This window comes from Emys orbicularis, chromosome 20 (genome assembly GCF_028017835.1).
Source record: "Emys orbicularis isolate rEmyOrb1 chromosome 20, rEmyOrb1.hap1, whole genome shotgun sequence".
NCBI classification, from domain to species: Eukaryota; Metazoa; Chordata; order Testudines; family Emydidae; genus Emys; species Emys orbicularis.
In genome coordinates this window covers 1073992-1095071 of record NC_088702.1, presented here as the reverse complement: position 1 = coordinate 1095071, position 21080 = coordinate 1073992, and the positions used below count along the sequence as shown (strand labels likewise).

Sequence of the window (21080 nt, the reverse complement as noted above, 5' to 3'; positions counted from 1 at the left end):
GGCAGGGGACAGACGGAGGCAGGGCCAGGGGGGCGGAGTCCCGGGGGAGGGGACAGACGGAGGCAGGGCCAGGGGGGCGGAGCCCCCAAGGCAGGGGACAGATGGAGGCAGGGCCAGGGGGGCGGAGCCCCCAGGGCAGGGGACAGACGGAGGCAGGGCCAGGGGGGTGGAGCCCCCGGGGCAGGGGACAGAAGGAGGCAGGGCCAGGGGGGCGGAGCCCCAGGGCAGGGGACAGAAGGACGCACGGCCGGGGGGGAGGAGCCCCCGAGGCAGGGGACAGACGGACGCACGGCCGGGGGGGGAGGAGCCCCCGAGGCAGGGGACAGACGGAGGCAGGGCCAGGGGGGCGGAGTCCCGGGGGAGGGGACAGACGGAGGCAGGGCCAGGGGGGCGGAGCCCCCAAGGCAGGGGACAGATGGAGGCAGGGCCAGGGGGGCGGAGCCCCCAGGGCAGGGGACAGACGGAGGCAGGGCCAGGGGGGTGGAGCCCCCGGGGCAGGGGACAGAAGGAGGCAGGGCCAGGGGGGCGGAGCCCCAGGGCAGGGGACAGAAGGACGCTTGGCCAGGGGGGCGGAGCCCCCGGGGCAGGGGAGCACCAGCAGAGGTGCTAGGCCGGGTGCAATGCACGGCCAGGGAGCGGTGGGGGAGCCCGAGGAGGTGCAGCCTAGGAGGGTCCTGCTGGAAAGGCAGACCAGTGGGCCCACCCTTGGGCACGGCCCAGCCAGACATGCCAAGCTGTGTCTTATCCATCATTTATCGCCCCGCCCCCAGTTGCCAAGTGGGATCTGCACTCACATGCACGATGCTGCAGCTCCAGGGAGCTGAGCGCTGAGTGACTGAGCGGCGACTCGGAGGCGGTGATGGGGCCAGCTGGGAGGAGAGCACCAAGCTGCGTCTGGAGCAGGAGCCCAGCAGCCACCAGGAGGGAGGTCCCAGCTCCACAGCACTGAGGGGACCAGCAGGGTCCTGCTTTTCTCCGCCCAGAGGGGAATCAGCACGTTCAGAGGCAGAAGAAAGTGCTAGGGAGGAAAGCTGTCAGCACCAGCTTCTGTCTGTTGGGCCTGCAGGGAGGGGAGCAGCTGCGTCTGCCCAGGCATGTGACTCCCCACATTATTTGGGGCCTTGCCTGTGTCACCCCTCCCCAGGCCTGGGCAGCTCTCCAGGGGTTGGCCTCTCCTAGGGCCCCTCGCTCCCTTTATCCACAGGAGACAGGGAGCTTGGAGCCCGGGGATCACGCATCGCTGAGCCAGCCTCTCCCGGCACCTGCCTCACTGACTCACCTCGACTCACTGAACACACAATGCAGAGCGGCGGTGCCCGTGGCTGCCCCTCTCCAGGGACAGGCCTCGCTCCTTTCAAAGATGCTGCCCTGCGTCACTGCCCCACACCCAGCACCCCCATTCCCAGCTCAGACGGCCCCACGCACGGCCACAGAGACCGGGGGGGGGGGGAGGGCCTGGATTGGAGGGAAAGGAGCAGCGCCAGGAGTGGTTTCCTTGCCTGGGCAGAACTTGGCCCATAACCTAGAGGAAGAGACCAGCTCCCATTGCGAGCTGAGGTCACCTACACGCCCACCATGCAAAGGCTGAACCCAGGCCCACTGGAGTCCCGGGGTGTTTGTCATTGATGCCAGCAGGACCAGGCTCAGAGTTCAGATATCCACAGGCCGCAGTTCTCCATCTGCAGACTGTGGATACGACCCTTTCTTCGTCTGTCTTGGCTCCTTGGGGCCGGGACTGCCTCTCACGTGGTGTCCACGCAGCTGACGGGTGGGTGCTACATGATAGAAACGGGTCTGAGCCGAAAGGGTCTTCAAAGAGAAAAAGACATAGCCAGCCTTTGCGGGAACTGAGCCGGGATTCCACTGAGGGCAACAGGGATGGTGGAGGAAAGTCGGAGCCATGGGAGGAAGAACAGTCCGGTAACTAACAGCTCGGACAGGGCAGAGCGGGAGAATCTTACCCTGGCCAGCTGTGACCTGCCTTCGGGTGGGGGGGCAGGCGGGAAGCTGCAGTGGGAAGCAGCTGCCTTTGCAGTCCAGGGGTGGCACCTCTGCCAGGGAGGAGCTCAGAGGGTGACTGACCTCAGCGGCAGCAGGATGGAGCCACCCTGGTCACTTTCTCTCTGGGGTCACATGGCCCCGTCAGTCCGAAATCCAGCCCCACTCCAAAAAGTAGCAGGGGCCAGGGCTCGTCATTCCAAGAACTCTCACCGAGTTGTGCCAGGTCACTGCTGTGAAGATCTGTACTGGGGTAGCACCCAAAGGCCCGTTCGCACCGGGACCTCGCTGGGCTGGGTGCTGTAGTGACAGAAGAGAGGCAGAGGACTTACAATCTGAAATAGCAGCTTTCACCCACACATCCCACAGCACCAAGGCCCGTGTTATATAGCTTCACCAGCCCCTGAATTGCAGCTGCCTCTGGGGTGGGGTGTGGCAGCTGTTGAACAGCCACACTGCACAGCAGTTTAGAATATGAGCAAGTGAGGCTACCTGGGATTCAGAGAGGTGGGAAGCTGCTGTTCTGGTTGGAGTTTATCCAGGACACTGGGGTTTACGCCCAACTCTTGGGAAAAGCATCAGAGGATTTTTAGCACGGAGCAGTCAGGACCTGCCTTTCACGTCCCAGCCCAAAGACGGAGCCTCTCCCGGCACAGCAGCCCTTTGCCCCATGCTGGGGAGATGGAGCTGTGCACAGAGCACCCTGCTCAGGTTCTGATGAACGGACCATAAGTACTGAGATGACCTACTATGGTGACAGGGCGACATCTGTTCCAAAATTACACACACACACACACACACACCCGCTGGCACCAGGGTTCAGCTAGAGGGCGCTGACCTCTCACACCCCAGCTAGGCAGCACCTGGGCCCAGCAATGGGGGCCCTATGCACAGCCCTGCCGCTGAGCAGCAGGCAGCAGGCAGACGCAGGCAAGAGAACATGACTAACCCCTCCGGAGCAGCCACCTCCCAGCTCCTCTCTGCCCTGGGCCTAAGAGCAAACACCAGAGAGAACCGCCAGGGCCATGGGCTGGTCTCTCCTCCCCACGCTCAGCATGCTTAGGACCAGGGAAAATGCAGTCACTGGCTCCTTGGGCAGGTCTGCAACGGGAGCAGATCAGCAGAACTCCCCTGGGGTCAGTGGGGCTGGGCTGGTTTCCAGCCACGGAGGAGCTGGCCCATGGTCTCCCCTGCAGAGCCGGGTGGCCAGTCCCCCTGCACCCATGTGATGCGGGAAGAGAAAGGCAGGGGGTGTCCAGCTGCAGCCAGAGGTTCTAAGGCCGGCAGGGCCGCCTGTGACCACCAGGTCTGACCTCCTGTGTAGCGCAGGCTGCCGGGCTTCCCTGAATTAACTGTGCCTCGAGGCCACGCGCTGGGCCTGCGCTAGGACGTATCGTGTGGGAAAACAGACCAGCTCAATGGAAACCTGCCAGTGACGGAGAACCCCCCTGGCCCTTAGGCTGAAAACTGGCCAATCACCCTCCCTGGTACAAAACTACACCTGAATTCGGCCAGCTCCAGCTTCCAGCCATTGGATTGTTCTACCTTCGTCTGCTAGACTGAAGGGCCCTCTCTATACCCAGCTGTATGTCAACACGAGGGCAGGTCACATGGCCTCTAGCGACCGCCACCGACACGCTTGGTGCTACGCGGAGCGTGTGTGTGTGTGTGTGTGGGGGGGACATCCCATCCCCCAGCCGCGCCATCGGCACATGCTAAAACGAGGTCACAGAGCAGCGGGAGGAAGGGAGACAATGATTGAGCAGGGTTCAGGGCGGGATTAGCGATTACGAGGATCGTGGGCACTGGCGAGCGGGGAGGAATGTGCTGCTGTTACTATTAATTGGGTTGGGGGTGTTCAGAGTCGGGGGCCCTTAGTACAAACCCATCGGAAGCACCAGTCCCATCCCTGTCTAGTCTAGAGTTTTCAGGCAGCTTGGCTCAGCGGCTGGGACATTGCACAGAGAAGCAGGAGGCTGGGGTTCTTCCCAGCTCTGCCACTGCCCTGTTGGGTGGCCTTGGACAAGTCACTTCCCTGCTCTGTGCCTCATTTTCCCCTGCTCCCCCTTTGTCAGTTTTGTCTATTTAGACTGCGAGGTCTTTGGTGCAAGGGCTCTGTGCCTGGCACTCCAGGGCCCTGATCCCAGCTGGGGCCTCTAGGTACCACTGAGCAAACCACCCCTAGAAACATCCCCCCATAGGCTGGTAAGGGACGCCTGGCCTACAAGGGGGTTCTCTGCGGGAAGCAGCCAGACCTGGCCACCCCGGCTAATGGGCTGGACCATGGAGCTGGTGATTCCACCCCGGCACTAGGGACACGCCAGGCAGGTGATGCTTAAAGGAATGTCACTGAGCGGTAGGGGAAAGGGCGCCCGTGACATGCTCTGCAGGAGGGTATGAGCGCCCCACATGCTTTGCAGTGATCTGGGCCCTGTGCAGCCGGTTAGCAGGAGGCTCAGAAAGTGGTGGGTTTGTGCTGGCCCCTGCACAGAGACAAATCCTTCCTGATGGGCAAAAACCCGGACTGAATCTGCTATTCTGCCTCCTACCCCCGGCGTTTGAGTGCCTTGGCCTGTCTCTCTTCCGGCTGTGCCTCGGTGCCCATCCCCCCGGTATCTGAGCGCTCCCCAGGTCACCAGACCAGCAGGCTGGTCTCGGGAAAAGGCTGTAAGATTTGGCTTCACTATTTCATACGTTGCTTTAAAAGCAGGGAGCAGCCCACGCCTCCATCGCCGTAGCCAGAGCCCTGCGTCCCCCCCATCCCCCGTGCTAGGCCCAGAATTACCCGGAGATGAGGAATGTGACAAAGTGACAAGGAGCTCCTGCCCCATAAACAGGCCTCTCCTGCCTGAGGGTGCTGCAAACCTCCACCCGGCTCCAGCCCTGGGTTTGCAGGGAAGTCAATTGCCCAGCCGAGCCCCATGGGGGTTTCGTTTGTGCCACGCTCCGGGAAGCCTCCCATCGCCACGCTGTTTGTGCGAGCCCGGCTGACACAGCCCTGCAGGAGCTGGACGGTGCCCAGACAGCATGGGGCACCCTGCACCCACTGGGGCAAATGACGGCCCCGAGCCCCAGAGCAGGCAGCAAACCAAGCCCAGCACCCCGGGGTGTCGTACGGTGCCCAGAGTGACGAGACTGAGGCAAAGCCAAGTGGGACACGAGCTACGGAGGCGGCTCTGTGGGGCACGCATGCCCCCCCCTACACAATCATATTCACACCCACAGTGATCACACACATAGTGATTGTATGCACCCCCCATGCAGTGATCACACACACACACACAGTGACCCATTGACATCTCTCTCTCTCTTTTACACACACACACAGTGATTATATGCACACACAAACACACACAGACACACACGCAGTGATCACATTGGCACACACACAGTGATCACACACACACACAGACACACACAGTGATCACACGCAGACACGCTCCCCCCCCACAGTGATCACACACGCACATACACACACACACACAGTAATCACACACGCAGCCACCCACCCACCCACACTGCTCTCACAGACGAGCATCCCCGTGAGCTCAGCCCCCTGCCAGCCGGGGGCCGCCCGCTCCATCGCGGCTCCCGGGGGCTGCTCCCCAGCCCCGGGCAGGGCCGGTCCCCGCCGCAGCCGCCCCGCGCTGGGAGCCGCCGGCCCGGGCAGCGCAGCGCAGCGCGGGGGGGGGGGGGGACGCGAGCGGCTGCTGCGCGCAGGGGGCGGCGCACGGGGGCGGCGCAGGCAGCCGGGGTCTGAGCAGCGCCCGGAGCCGCCCCGCGCTCCCGCCTCCTCCAGCACCCGGGACAGAGCCGCGCAGGGGCCGGCGCAGCCGCTTCAGCACCGGGGACAGCGGCCGCTTCGCGCCGCTCTGCAGCCCCGGCCGCCCCGCTCCGGCCGGGCCATGTCCCGCCGCCGCTAGAGGATGCAGCCGCCGCCCGCCCCCATGGCCTCACTCCTGTGCCTCTTCCTGCTCGGGCTCCTGAGAAGTAAGTGCCCGCCGGGCCCCTGCGAGCCCGGGGCCGGTGGGGGGGCCGGGCCCCTGCGAGCCCGGGTCCGGTGGGGGGGGGCGGGCCCCTGCGAGCCCGGGCCCGGGGGGGGGGCGGGACCCTGCGAGCCCGGGCCCGGGGGGGGGCGGGCCCCTGCGAGCCCGGGCCCGGGGGGGGGGGCGGGACCCTGCGAGCCCGGGCCCGGGGGGGGGCGGGCCCCTGCGAGCCCGGGGCCGGGGGGGGGCCGGGCCGGGCCGGGCCGGCGAGGGGTGACCGGAGAGCCAGTGGGGAAATTGGGGGAGTTTGGGGGCGGGGGGAGCGTTGTGTGTATCAGATAAAGCCCCTAATATCGGGAGGGGCCGGACAATAGCAGGACCCTGGTCCCACAGCTGCAAGGTGGCCATGAATGCGAATCCTAACCCGGGAAGGAAGCCGAGCCCGGGAGTACCACGGGCCCCTTGGGGCTCACACTGACCGGCGCCGGGGCTGGGCCTTTCTCTCCCCTTCGTGCCCCCAACGGCGGCCGCTCATCGGCCCCACCTGCAGGCCGGGCCAAGGGGGGTTGCGCCTCTGCCTCCCCGCCGGCTTCAGTTCTCAAAGGCAGGTTTGTTTCTAGCGGGTTAGTCCCATTTCTGCTGCCCCCAACGGGGGGGGCCTCAGCTGGTGTAAGGGGCCATCGCTCCATGGATCTCCCCTGGGCTCAGATCGGTGCACCCGAGAACCGCTGCTCTCCTTAGCTGCCTGCTTGTTGCTAAAGAGAATGGCTGCCCATGAATGGCCATTCCTCTTCCAAACCACTGTCCGGGAGAAGTGATTGTCAGGGAATATTTCCACTTCTAGGGTGTGTGTGTGTCTAGCGGGTGCAGCCACACGCCCACAGATACACACACACTTACCCCAGACACACACATCCCAGACACACTCACCCCTGAAACTCACACACACACACTCACCCCTGACATTCACACACACACTCACCCCAGGCAACAATCAGCAGCAGGCCGGCTCTGTTCAGTTAGGCGCGAGATCCTATTAAGAAAATAGAAAAAGTCAAATCTCCCTTATTAGCCAGGCACTTCCAACCCCCCCCTCTGCCCCCCACTTCAGATGGAACTAGTGCTCAGATCCCACAGCACTGGCTGCATGCCGGACAGACAGAGGCCGGGGTGAACAGAGATTTGAGAGACAGACAGACACTGTTTGGGCCTTTGCATTGTGCCAGAGGCAGACTCCAGCTGTAGCTCTCGCAGTGCAGGGTGGTGCAGTGCGAACCGGGCGGGGCTCAGCCCCAGACATGTCCCCCCAGCTTTTCTGCTGGCTGCCCTGACTCCCCTGAGTCACACACAGAGCCAGGGCTGCTGAGCCAGGGCCCCCCGGCGGTGACAGCGGGGTCTTTGTGACACGTCGCAGGCGTCCAGCCGTCAGGCCACACAGAGAGAAAAAGTTACTGACAAGCCCTGCCAGGCCCAGGCTGCCGGGGAACTCTCCCATACGGGGCCGACTTCGAATTCAATGATTTCCGAACCTGAGTCACCCCTGGCTGCCTTGTGCTGTAGCAGAGACAGCGGTTTGGTTACGCTCCCAGAGCAGGTTATATCTTGCAGTGCTAAACACTCTCTTCTGGCTGTACATCAATTGTGTGTGCGCATGTGTATCTATATTATATGTCCAGATTCTCAAAGGTGTCCAACACCCAGCACTCCCCAGCTGTGACCAAAGCAGCTGCTGGAAATCTGAGCCCCAGGTGTGTGGGGCTAGGTGTGTACACACCCATGCGTGCACTTGGAATTGAACAGCTGGAAATGTAAAACTGAGAAAAGAAAGCTTTTTTTCACAATGCATATATAGTCTGTGGAACTCCTTGCCACAAGATATAACCACGCCGGAATGTTTAGCAGGATTGGATGCTGCGTTGGATGATGACAGCAGCTGCCATTACATTAGACAGGATAAAAATAGTGCAGAAGGGCCCTAAACTCTTTTGCATGAGCCACCCGCTCACTGATGGGGGGCAGGGAAAACGTACTTCGCCTTTGGGAAACTCCTCCCCCCCCCCCCCGCCTCCTGGGGCGTCTTGCACCTTGGGACTCAGCACTGTGGCTGTCAGGCGAGTGAGCGAGGCTGGTTGGGGATGGCAATTCCTATGTGTGTTGGGTAGCCGGATTGACCCCACTTCCTTCCACCCCAGGCCTTCTCACTCTGGTTCCCAGGACTGGGGGCTCCTTGCTCCATTGCTGGAGGCTGGATTCTTGCCTGGCTCAGTGGGTCTGATCCAAAGTCCACTGCAGTCCGTGAAAAAGCCCCCAGTGGCTTCCGTACTCTTTAGCTGGTCGAAGAGCCCAGGCTGGTGCTACAAACAGGGCCCTGGGAGCTGCTGACTTGTTACCCCTCAGCCTGCTGGGGAAGCTCTCCTGGGTGTGCGAGGGTTAATCCATTCCCAAGTGCTGCAGTGCTAAGGAGAACTGTTCTCCGAGAAGCAGCGGCACTTGCAGCTTGTTTCTGGAGTGAGACGATGGATGTAGAACTGACCTTCCCCCCACCTCTGTGAAACATGAGTTCCTCCAGCACTACAGCCAAAAGGGTCTCCAAGAACGTTACAACCCACTCCACCCCACTAAAATGCGGCTGTGTCTGGGGCAGAGAGCAGCAGCCAACTAGCACCACAGTGCAGAGGGGAGGGGAAATTTGATCTGAGGCCGCTGCTGCAAACCGTGTGCTTACAGAAATGTGCTGCAGGGACCAGCGAGGATCTCGGGGTTTAAGTTCTCACTCAATACGCAGTAGAGCGGAAGGAACACAATTCATCTTGGAAGCGTGAAGGGCTGCGAGGCGGCTGGGCCAGGGGCTGCAGCTGGGGCTCGGGAGGGATTAGATATTTCACACCTTGGAAGTGAAGCCCAGGCCGTGCAGGGAGATTCCCCTCGCTCTGAGCTGCAGCTGACAGACTAAGGGAACGCCAAGCCCTTTTTTAACCAGTGGAAACTTTTAGCTTAGCTGCAGCAGACAGCATCCAGGAGCCCTAGGGACCTGGTGACCCCCAAAGCAGCCTGGAGATGCCCCTGGCTGAAATACGCCCCGTCTCACACCGTGTCCTTCCTGCTTGGCCCTGGACCCAGGCAGGCCAAGAGCAGAACCCTTCTGCTCTGCCCTTTTCCTCTGCAAACCCACATCTGCTTCTCAAGCGATTTGCAGGCTGGCAGCAGCGAGGGCAGGGCTGAGCAATATCGACCTCCTCCCTGCTGAACGCCACCAGCAAGGCCCTCCCGGCTCGGCTGAGGTTTCTGTTCCTTCCTCGGATCAATGGGAGCTCTTGGGGCCGTTTATCTCCTGTTGTTTGACACTTGGGACCGAGGCCCCGGCTCGGGGAGGAGCTCCCAGATGCACTCGGTGGTGGCTAGGAAAAGTGGCCCCTTGCTGCTGGAGAGGGCAAAGCTCAGCTGGGCTTCGTTCTGCACCTGCTGCTTCCCTCTGCGAGCCCCATCCTGCAGCCTGGCTCACGCCACCGGCTTTGGTGGGACCAGCTGGCTCGCAGGATCGGGCCATTCGCGTGACACAACACGGCCCCACGCAGGAGAAGCCGACTCACTCGGGAAGGGCCCAGCTGAGACACTGGGGCGGGGGCAGGGTTCCCTAGTCCCCCCCCCCAAAGTCCCACTGTCCCTCATTGACCCTCTCTTCTACCCCAGCTGGCAACACTTGGGGGTGGGGGGCTGGAACAGGGCAGGGCCCTCAGACAGCCCCTGGGTGTTTGGCTGTATCCACTTAGCCTCTCACAGTCTCTCGTCCCTTCCCGGGTTTACCTTCCACCCCTCGGCCTGGGGCGTGGGTGGCTCCGGCAGCGTCTCCTCCTCGGCTGGCCTGGCCTGGTTACCCTCAGTCCTAGGCAGGGCAGCCTTCCCTCTGTGGCAGCGCCCCGTCCCCTGGAAACTTTCCCCTGTTCAGCTCCTCCCGGCGGCGCAAGCCTTGCAGGTGCGCCTCGTTAGCGCACGCAGGCCTCGGGGAGCTCGTTAGCCTCCTCTCGCCCAGTGTGAGGGCAGGTCCCTTCCCAGATGCCCTGATTCCCTCCACTGCCTGGCCCATCCCCCTCGCTCCCCGGGCGGCCTCGCAGGCTGGCAGGCCATTAGCCAGGGCCAGGCAGGCCAGAGGCTCTCAGATGAAGCCTGAGGGCTCAGTTCTCAGTCGCCCTGTCCCTGCGCGGGGGGGCAGGTGGCTTTAGGCATAAATAAGAGCAGCCTCAAGGCTCTTCTCCTCGGCTTCCCCTATGGGCCCCTGGAAGCAGAGACTACCCAGAGTGCAGTGCGCTCAGCCATGCCCCGATCCACCCCCTCTGCTAGGGGCCTGGCTGGGGAGGTGCAGAGCCCCACACGGGGGAGTGTGATTCTGAGGGGGGCATTTCCACCCACTTTATGACTAGGAGCCGGTGACCCCTACAGGGGAAAGGCCCCGTGTCCCATTCCCTGCCCCCCTGAGCCAGCCAGTCCCCTGCCCCAGGGCTGGATCGGAGCCGGTGACCCCTACAGGGGAAAGGCCCCGTGTCCCATTCCCTGCCCCCCTGAGCCAGGCAGTCCCCGCCCTGGGGCCGGATAGGAGTCGGTGACCCCTACAGGGGAAAGGCCCCATGTCCCAGTCCCGATCCTCAGCCTCTCACGGACCAGCCCCCTGTGTACATATTTCCGAGCTCCGGTCAGCACGGTCAGGGAAAACGAGTCTGAGAAATGCAGTTTGTTTCTGTGCCCCTCCCCCCATCTCTGTCTGGAAAATGCATTTTCGGGCTTGGCATTGTCCCTGGATCGATATTTCAGAGCTCTCGGTATCAAGCCCTCGCTGCACTTTGCGGCCTGCCTGAGCCCCGGCCCAGACACGCGGTTACACTGTCCGGAAACGCTGGTGTCGTGTCCTGGCTTCGGAGGGGAGCGTGATGGATTGTTAGCCAGCGGGGCGGGGGGCAGCTAAGCAGAGCCTTACCAAGGCTTGGACCGGGGCGTCAGCTGGAAGGGGAGCGGCCGTGTGGCTTACTGGCCTGCCCTAGCCCACTGGCCCGGCACTCGGAAGACGCGGGTTCCATGCCTGGCTCTGCTGGGGGACCTGGGGCAAGTCACTTACTGTCTCCGTGCCTCAGTTTCCCCACCTATAAAATGATACTGGCCTCCTGTGCCAAGTGCTTTGAGATCTACACGTGGTGCAGCCATTCCCTCCAGCGCCCAGCCCCGACCAGGGCTGCATCCCTCCCTGCCATTGCTCAGTTCCTGGGCCCGGGAGCTCGCCCTGCTCCCCCGCTGAGCTGCCATGCCCTCTAGGAGCGGAGGAGGTGTCTCTAGTGCAACGGGTGCTGGGTCTTACTTGCAGCCCTGCACTCACCCTCCAGCCCCCACAGGGCCAGCCCCAGAGCGAGCTCTGTGCCCGGCAGGCCCCGGGCCTGCTGCCCCCCAGCTGAGAGGGGTTATTTTGAAACTCAGCAGCCGCTGCACCCTTTGCAGCCTGGCCGGGAGGCAGTCGGGATCCGGCTGGGGCAGCTCCTGGTGGGGTGGGGCAGGCTGGAAGGGCAGGAGGAGCGGTTGATTGACACTGACAAGCAGGACTGGGATGAGGGGGGTGGGGTATGCAGAGCGACAGGCACCAAGGGAGGGCAGAGCTGGGCCCCTGGCTGGGGCAGCCCCCTGCTCTGCCTCCCTCTCCCCTTCCCTGGCCGGTACCCAGCAGGCTGGTGAGACCGGCCCCCTCAGCCCCACGTAGGGAAGGATGGAGCAGCTGCTGAGGCTGAGGGGGGGTGCAGGCTGGGCCCCTTCAGCTATTGAGCCTGGCCCCCCGGGCTCTCCCCGCACGCCTGCTGGGGCTCCCGGAGCCAGCGACATGGCTCACAAGAGGGGAGTGCCCGGGGAGGTGGCGCATGGACGGACAGACGGACACACCCCTGCACCAGGCCAGGGCGGCGTCTGGGGCTGCAGAGCAGCCTGCCCGGGACACGGGAACAAGGGACTAAACCCACGGGCACAGGGAAGGCAGGAGGGTGAGGCTGAGCACAGGGCAGCCTCCGGACCAGAGCCAGCACCTGGCCCAAGCACCCCTGCAGCTGGGCCCTCCCCACCAGGCACTCACCCCCCTGCACGCTCCCCTCCCCCAGCAGCCCCCAGGCCCAGGCCCCACTCGCTGAGGCTCAGAACTGGGGTGGGGGGGGACATCAGTGGCATGAGGCCTCCGCCCTGCCTGGCATCCCCCTGCCCGTGGTGAGCGTCTGCACTCACTGGGCCAAATCCCCCCCGGCGTAACCCTGCTGCGGCTGGGTTTGGCTCCTTGGTGATTAGTGATAAGGCCGGAGCCGGCTGCGCGGGCTGGCTACAAAGGCGGTGCGTAATGAGGGGCAGAGGGCCCGCGAGCACAGAGCTATCAGCGGCGCCCAGGAGGAGGCAAGATGAGACGGCGCCCGAGCGCCAGCCCCAGAATCCTCCGCAGGCCCTGACCCCGCGGGCGAGGCTCATTACAGGCCCTTTGAAGCGGCCTGTCAGTCACCGGCGCCTTCATCCCCAAGGACGGGCGGGCGCCGAGCTGCTCTGGGGACGAGCGGCCCAAGAAGCCAGGGCTCCGGCCTGGCTCCGACAGGAGGCTGGGGGCTGCTGGGACGGGAGCCGTGTGCACATGCGGGCGGCCATTCCCAGCCATGGGGCTCTGAGCACAGGGCGCTGGGGGTATGTGGGACCAGAGGGAGGGGGCAAAGCTGGGGGGGCTGTAGAATAAGCCCCATTTCTTGCTGTCTGTCTGTAGGTCTGCTTTCTCTCTGTGTGTCTGTCTTAGCTGCAAGACCCACTATCGCAGTTATATTAATAGGTCACATTTCTAACTCCCCTTTCACCCCAAACTGCTTTACAGACTGAGAGAGGGAACTGGTCACCCAGCACCGTGATGCAGCCACCTCTGGGGTGAGGTGCGGGGGCTGGTTATCCAGGGATTTCTCACCCGGCACCCAGATGCAGCTGCCTCTGGGGTGGGGCACGAGGGCTGTTTAACAGCCACACAGCAACGCTGCCAAGAGTTTGACTGGAAAGGCAAATCCTGTATCTAAGGGAGCCTGTCGGGCAGTTTAGGGAGGGTGAACATCACACCCCACGCTGAGATTTGGCCGGGACACCAGGGGTCACACCCTGCCGCTCACTGAAAACCGCTCGGACCGTTACCCCTCCATGCCCGGCCCTCCCCGAGCGGGGCTGGTGACGAGGGGGCTGGGCCCCAAGACGGGCTGAAGGGCCCCCATAGCTGGAACGAACCCTCCATGGGAACAGCCTGCTGTCCCCCCCTCCCCTCCGAGCCGGAGCCTCTGCCCACAGCACAGGGAGGAGGGTGTATGCCCCTGGGCTGCAGAGTGGCGGTGGGGGCAGGGAGTGGGGGGCAGGGAGAGGTGGGGGGCTTGGGCGTAGGAATTGCGGGGTGCCGGGGGGGCGGTTCCAAGCTCTCTGCTCAGCCGCTTTCTGCAGCATTGTTTAGAGCTTTGTAGACAACGCAGGGCGGGCTGGGCCTGTCTCTGTCCAGCACTCTCGGAGCGGGGTGGGGGGGTACAAACAGGTGTTGCCTGTTCACCCCCAGTAAGCAACCAGGTCCTTTGAAAGGCCACTCAGCCCCCTCCCTCCTTCCAGGGGGGCGAGCCCCAGGGGCCTGGTTAGCCTAGAGGGGCCAGCCATTGGTGCATTGTAATTACCGAGAGAGACGGGTGGCTGCCCTTGTCCCTGCCCCAGCCAGGCCAGGCTCGGAGTGGTCTCTCCCCCGCCCCACCGCAGCCTTCAGGGGCTGCCCCACGGCAGGTGCATCCTGCAGGCTCAGCGGTGTGGGTCGTGCTCCTGGCTGATCAAACTGTAGCAGGTCAGTGTTATTGTCCAGCCTGCCCGTCTGTCAGGGCTCTTCCTGGCGGGGGCCCAAGGGCAGTGCCCAGCACTTGGTGGGGGTCCCGTCCCTCGGGGCAGCGGGGGTATGGCCACCGCACTCAGTCTGAGCTAGGAGCCCCCTGCATGCTGGGCTGGGCGAGCCGGGCGTTAGGCCCCCCAGGCACCCGAACGAGCCCATCTCAGAGCTGGTGGTTGGCATTCAGCAGCCGCGACCTCGCTGGACCCTTCTCCAGATGCTGCAGCTGGGATCCCCGCCCCCTGGGCCGCAGCTGGGAGCTGGGGAGGGAGGAATATTTGGGGCCAGACCAGCAGCTCAGCTCCCACTGGCAGGACCTGGCCAGTGGGGTGTGGGGCAGGCCAGGCTGGAAGGGGTGCTGTGTGGGGACAAGGAGGCTGGGTACTGGGGTCTCACCCCTTTGTCCCCCCCTTGCCCTCAGGAAGCCTGGGCACCGACACGGAGGAGCGGCTGGTTGAGCACCTCCTGGACCCGTCCCGCTACAACAAGCTGATCCGCCCGGCCACCAACGGCTCGGAGCTGGTGACCGTGCAGCTCATGGTGTCGCTGGCCCAGCTCATCAGCGTGGTGAGTTTGCTGGGTCTGCGGCACAGCGCGGGGCTCGCACCTGCCGCCCTGGGCAGAGACCAGGTGCTGGAGGGGTGAAGGCACTTGGCATGGGGGGGGGGGGCTGTGCTGAGCGTCAGTCTCTCACGCCAGTCACGGGCTGCAAACACCCCAGTACAGGCACACGTGTGTGTAGCCCCCTCACACGGGGACACGCCAGTGCATGTGCACCCCCGTGCGCAGGGAGACGCTGGCTCGCTGTGCACACTCGTGCATTTGCACGCAGGTACACACACGCACACGCTCAATGGCCTGCGTCTGGCCCAGCTCTGCTGCTAGAGCAAATCCCCTCCTGGCACCGCCTCTGCCAGGCGCGCCCCTGCCCAGCCAGCACAGGAGGCTCCGGCGCTCCTGGGGGGCGCTGGGGGCCGGGCTGCACCGGTGGCTGCTGCTGAGCTGCCCGCGGGGGGGGAGGGGGTGTGGTTTGACCTCTCCGAGCTCTCTCTGCCTGGCTGCCCCTGCCCATAGCGGACAGGCCCAGCCCTGCCCTCTGCCCCCACGCCCTGCTGAGGGCTGGGCCTGCCTCCCCGTTGTGCCCGACCCTGCTAACGCCACCTTGGTCCTGTTTGCAGCACGAGCGGGAGCAGATCATGACGACCAACGTGTGGCTGACACAGGTGAGACGCCTGGCGTGGGGCCCAGCAGAGCTGGGTAGGGTGGGGGTCACCCCTTCCCCTGGACAGCTCACTCTGCCCCCACTGCGCTGCATCCCCCATACACCCTCCCCCCAGCTTCCTGCCTGCTCCAGAAACAAAGGGAGGGAGGGTCCCGACCCTAAGCCAGGCAGGAAGCTCCCCCCAGCTACGCCCTGGCCTGAGGCCCAGGCCGCTTGCGGGGGGGTGTGTGCAGGCACTCGGGTGGGGGGAGCGCCAGCCTGGGGTCCCTCCCATCGCCCCAGAGCTGGGGCTGCAGAACCGGGCCAGTTGGGCGGCAGGGGCAGGGCTGGGCCGGTTGGGCGGCAGGGGAAGGGCCGGTTGGGCGGCAGGGGAAGGGCCGGTTGGGCGACAGGGCCGGGTGGGGCTGGTTGGTCGTCAGGGGAAGGGCCAGTTGGGCGGCAGGGGAAGGGCCGGGCTGGTTGGGCGGCAGGGGCAGGGCACGGCCGGTTGGGCAGCGGGGCAAGGCAGGGCCGGTTGGGCGGCAGGGGAAGGGGCAGGGCCGGTTGGGCGGCAGGGGCAGGGCCGGGCCGGTTGGGCGACAGGACTGGGACGGGTAGGCGGCAGGGCCAGGCAGGGCCGGTTGGGCGGCAGGACCGGGCAGGGCCGGTTGGGCGGCAGGGGAAGGGCCGGTTGGGCGGCAGGGGAAGGGCCGGTTGGGCGGCAGGGGCAGTGCGGGGCTGGTTGGGCAGCGGGGGAAGGGCCGGTTGGGCGGCAGGGGCAGTGCGGGGCTGGTTGGGTGGCAGGGCTGGGCACGGCCGGTTGGGCGGCAGGGGATGGGCCGGTTGGGCGGCAGGGGAAGGGCCGGGCCGGGCCGGTGCTGAGGCCCTGCCGCGCTCTCCGCAGGAGTGGGAGGATTACCGCCTCACCTGGAAGCCAGGGGACTTTGACAACATGCGGAAGGTGCGCCTGCCCTCCAAGCACATCTGGCTGCCGGATGTTGTCCTCTACAACAAGTAGGTGCCACCGTCCCCGTCCCCCAGCGGCTTCAGCCTCTATCCCAGCCTCTGGGCCCACTCGCTTTGGCTGAGGGTCCTGCCCAGAGCGGACTTGGCCTGATCTGTGGGGGAGCCTCAGGGGTGGGACGCGGATCCCCTGTGGGAAGAGGCAGCATCTTGTTCCCCCGCTCTCAGCCATGCCAGATCCCAGCAGCTCCACCCAGACCCACAGAGGAGCTGTCCCTGCCCCATCCCCAGGAGCTGGGAACCCAGTTGGGTGTTTTCCACCCCTACCCTCAGCTCCCGGCGGCTGCTGCCCGGGGGGACGGAGCCCGGCTCCGCTGGGCTGGTGGGCAGAACAGTCCTGGTGGGGCGTGAGATCCCTGCCGCCTGACGGCCCTTCTCCTGCTCCCCAGTGCCGACGGGATGTACGAGGTCTCCTTCTACTCCAACGCGGTGGTCTCCTACGACGGCAGCATCTTCTGGCTGCCCCCGGCCATCTACAAGAGCGCCTGCAAGATCGAGGTCAAGCACTTCCCCTTCGACCAGCAGAACTGCACCATGAAGTTCCGCTCGTGGACCTATGACCGGACGGAGATCGACCTGGTGTTGAAGAGCGACGTGGCCAGCCTGGACGACTTCACGCCCAGCGGCGAGTGGGACATCATCGCCCTGCCAGGGCGGCGGAACGAGAACCCCGACGACTCCACCTACGTGGACATCACCTATGACTTCATCATCCGCCGCAAGCCGCTCTTCTACACCATCAACCTCATCATCCCCTGCATCCTCATCACCTCACTGGCCATCCTGGTCTTCTACCTGCCCTCCGACTGCGGCGAGAAGATGACGCTCTGCATCTCCGTGCTGCTGGCCCTCACCGTCTTCCTGCTGCTCATCTCCAAGATCGTGCCGCCCACCTCGCTGGACGTGCCGCTGGTGGGCAAGTACCTGATGTTCACCATGGTGCTGGTGACCTTCTCCATCGTCACCAGCGTGTGTGTGCTCAACGTGCACCACCGCTCGCCCACCACCCACACCATGCCGCCCTGGGTCAAGGTGGTCTTCCTGGACAAGCTGCCCACCGTCCTCTTCATGAAGCAGCCGCGCCAGAACTGTGCCCGCCAGCGGCTGCGCCAGCGCCGGCAGAACCAGGAGCGGGCCAGCAGCAGCTTCTACCTGCGGGAGAGTGCCCGCTCCTGCACCTGCTTTGCCAACCAGGCCACCATCCAGAAGTTCGGTGCGGGGGGCGGCCGGCAGTTCACCGAAGCGGCTGACAGCGCCAATGGCTACCGGGAGCGGCAGGGGCAGGCCCCAGCACCCAGCCAGCAGTGCTGCTGTGGGGTGGAGGAGGCGGTGGATGGGGTGCGCTTCATCGCAGACCACATGAGGAGCGAGGACGACGACCAGAGCGTGAGTCGGGGGAGCTGGCGGAGGCAGAGAGGGAAGGTGTGGGGGGGGGAGGGTGTGCAAGGGGGAATGGACACGTCTGTGTGCTGGTGCACAATCACCCATGGAAGGCTGCGTGTGTGTATGTGGTGCACACACAGCCGGGATTGTGTGCAGGCGGCTGTGTGCAAGCCGGTGTGTGTGTGTGTGTGTACAAAAGCACACGTGTCCCTGGCACTGCCCGCCCCATCCCTGTGCATGTTGGTTTCTTTTCCTGGCCCCGCTGCTGGCCAGGGCCTCTGCTCCGTGGCGGTGTGAAGTGTTACCTGGGCACATGCGTGGCCACGGAGGGTGGGCTCAGACCTGAGCATGGACCAGTCCTGCCCCAGACGCGCTGGGCTCCCTTTGCTGCCGAACCTGGGGCAGAGACACCATGGCAAACCCGCCCGCTCGGAGCAGGTCTCTGCACCGGCCTCTCCCCAGCTGTGATGGGCAACGTTCATCCCTGGAGTCAGCCAGGGTCTCCCAGGGAGGTGGTGAAAGCGCTGTGCCCCCAGCCCGCAGTGTCACGGTACCCCAGGCAGTACAACAGACTCCTTCAACTCCCAAACCTGCTGCTCAGCAGGGTGGACCCTCTGCCCTGGGGTACAGGGGAGACCCCCCCCCAACTTCCACCCCTCTGCAGGGGAGGGGGTGTCAACCATAATTCACCTAAAGGTTTGCACAGGAGCACTGCCAAATTCCCACGAGCCCTGCAGGGACAATCAGCACGGTGTGCCCACACCCCGGTCCCCTGCTGTGCTGTGCTTGGGGGCCTGGAGGGAGGCGACCCGGGCAGGGCGCAGCTTTAGTGCCAAGGGGGCGGCGGTCGGAGCTGCCCTCTCCTCCCAGCCCGGCCTGCAGGACTGGCGGGAAGGCGCCGGCCCTGAGCTCTCAACGCAAATGGCAAGGTCCAAAATCAATATCCTCCTTCTGCTCGGCTGGGCCCCTGTGGAAGGCCCATGAAATATTCATGGGAGATGCAGGCCGGGGGCAGGGAAGCTGGCTGTGTCTGTGGGGTTTCTGCCAACACCCAGAGGGTGGGGGCTTCTGAAATGCAAATATGCCAAGTGCCGGGGTAACCCTGCGGCTGGATTCCAGCAGGCCCAGCCCCTCGCCCCCCATCCCTTCCTCCTGGGCCTTGCCAGACTGTCAGCACCTGCCCCAGCCAGGCCCCGCTTTCGGAGTTGCTATAGTAACCAGAACTGTCTCATCTGAGAGCAGCCCAGGACTTGGGCAGCCCCGGGAGGCTGCAGTTTTTGGATGAGGGGTGGGCGGGAGAGATCCAGGGAGGGGCCCAGCTCAGAGGGGCTCCGGCCCACGTCACAGCACGGTGCCTAGTCTGAGATTCTGGGAGTTGGGGGAGACGCGGGCGGGCCTGGCCTGGCCTGGCCGGGGAGCTCTAGGCACCTGTGGCTTTGCAAGGGGAGGTGGGATTGAGACATGAGCAGAGCCGCGTGTGCGAGGGTAGCCCAGGGGCGCGTGCGCTGCAGGTGGGGAGCGTGGGGCGTTGGCAGAGCGGTGCGGGGGATGCCAGCGCAGCCCTTGCTGTGTAGCCCACGGGTCGAGTTCCACATTCCTGGAACGATCCCTACTTTACCGAGGGGAACAGAGAGGCCTCCGCAGGGGAAGTCACTGCCTGGGAGTTACGTGGCAGTGCCCAGAGCTACCCAGTGCTGAGGCCACCTGCTCCTGCCACGTGGCTGCACTGCCTCTGCCTGGGCCTGGCTCGCCGTTAGCCAGGGCATGCGGCTCTGCCTCCCTTAGCACAAATCCAGCCCAGGGGAGGAAGCTGCCGGTCCCAGGGCCTGGTGGAAGCGAAGGTGAATGGCGGTTACCGGGCTCCTCTCCGCCCTGCCTCCAGCACATGCTGATTTTCAGGTCTTGCCACGATCTCTAGGCAGCGGAATTAATTCGTTCCCTGCCTGTCCCTCCTCCAAGCCGCGCGGAGGTCCCATCTGTCGCGTCCCAGCCAGGCTCCCTGCGAAGCCGATGCTGTTGGCCAATGAGAGCAAGACTCAGGCATGAAACTGCTCCCTCCCAGACCCATAGCAAGAGGGGCAAGCGGCACAGAACAGGCGCGCTTGGCCAGCCCTAAATGCTGCCGTACGGGCAGGGGCGAGACAGCAGCTGAGGCAGCTTGCACGGATGGTGAGGGAGCCGAGTTCAGATCCTCCTGTGGGGCAGCATGTTGTGCATCTGCTGCCGACCCGCCCCAAGCCCCACCAGATGGAGAGGTGCCCAGATACCACAGTGATGGGGGCACCAGAAAGGCCCCGGATCCACGGGCTGACGTGCGAGCTTTCTGAGAGAGGAGTGGGTGATCAGACACAGAAGGGAGATCGTTCTCGGAGCCGTTCCACCCTCTCCCGCCCACGGGCAGGGCAGTGACACAGACAAAGGGCTCTTTGGGTCCCGTTTCACTCCTCCCAGGAGTCCTGACGCCCAGGTCCACACGCTGCCCTGGGCCGCCCGCTCCCGGCCTGGGCTTCGTGGGAGCGAGACTGACACAGCACCTTCCAGGTGCTCCCGGAGCACGTCTCTCCCGGTCTCGTTTAACCTGTTCCTGGCCGCGCAGGGCTGCCCTCTGTGCCCATTCCTGGGGCCGGGTCTCTGTGTTAACCCAGCTGTGGCCTGCCGGGCAGAGTCTGAGGCCATCACTGCACCAGCTGGCTCGGAAGCAGAGGGGACAAGTGTCACGGAGTGTGGGGGGACACAAGGCCCTGCACCCCCCGGCTTCCTGCGATTCACCATGACTCTCAGCCAGCCAGTAAAGCAGAAGGTTTATTTAGACGACAGGAACACAGTCCAAGACAGGTCTTGCAGGCACAGACAACGGGACCCCCTTAGTTAGGTCCATCTTGGGGTCCCAGGGCACTACACCACAGCCCCATTGGGGGGGGGCAGAGACCCGTCTGGGTTTCCTCCATTACCAGCCAGCTCCTGAAACTCTCCCTCCCCCTGCGTCTCCTCCCCCAGCCTTTCTCCTGGGCAAAGGTGTCACCTGGCCTCTACCCCTTCCTGGGTTCTCATGTTACATGCTCAGGTCTCTTCCCTCACGGCCAGTCTCCCATCCCCCCATGCAGACCGTCCCAGCCACACTCCCCACTCAGCATTCAAAGGCCACATTAAGAACAGTCCCAGTTCGTCACAACAAGCCCGTCCGGGGGCAGCAGGCCTGGCCCCTGGTGCTGCTGCGGGGCTCGTGGGCCCAGGTGGGTTGATGGGGAAGGAGGTTTGGCAGGAGCGACGGCGGAGGCCGGACTAGCACCATGTAACCGCCCTGTCCTCGAGCCTCAGCCACACGCAGCTCGGCCCTGGCCCCATTTCTTCGCGCCGCCTAGGGTCAGTGTGTGGGGTGGGGTGGGGCGGCCGTGCCCCGGATTCTGAACACGCCGTCTCCTTCCAGGTGAGCGAGGACTGGAAATACGTGGCCATGGTGATCGACCGCCTCTTCCTGTGGATCTTCATCTTCGTCTGCGTCTTCGGGACCATCGGCATGTTCCTCCAGCCGCTCTTCCAGAACTACGCCACCAACTCCCTGCTGCAGCTCAACCACGGCCCGCCCAGCTCCAAATAG

The 21080-nt window shown here is 64.5% G+C and overlaps 1 protein-coding gene across 1 annotated transcript; it reads left to right on the top strand.

The window, feature by feature from the left end:
- Window positions 1–5924: 5924 nt before the first annotated feature.
- CHRNB2 (cholinergic receptor nicotinic beta 2 subunit) lies at window positions 5925–21080 on the top strand. Its single transcript, XM_065420034.1, has 6 exons — window positions 5925–5988; window positions 14297–14442; window positions 15054–15098; window positions 15981–16090; window positions 16489–17485; window positions 20910–21080. Exons 1-6 carry the CDS (start codon window positions 5925–5927, stop codon window positions 21078–21080), a joined length of 1533 nt encoding a protein of 510 aa, XP_065276106.1.

Excerpts from the sequence above, each read along its gene's own strand:
- CHRNB2 (XM_065420034.1), top strand. The coding sequence starts at position 5,925 with ATGCAGCCGCCGCCCGCCCCCATGGCCTCACTCCTGTGCCTCTTCCTG. Across the intron at positions 5,989-14,296 it reads CCTGCTCGGGCTCCTGAGAA|GAAGCCTGGGCACCGACACG; the intron begins GTAAGTGCCCGC and ends CCTTGCCCTCAG. Across the intron at positions 16,091-16,488 it reads GATGTTGTCCTCTACAACAA|TGCCGACGGGATGTACGAGG; the intron begins GTAGGTGCCACC and ends CCTGCTCCCCAG.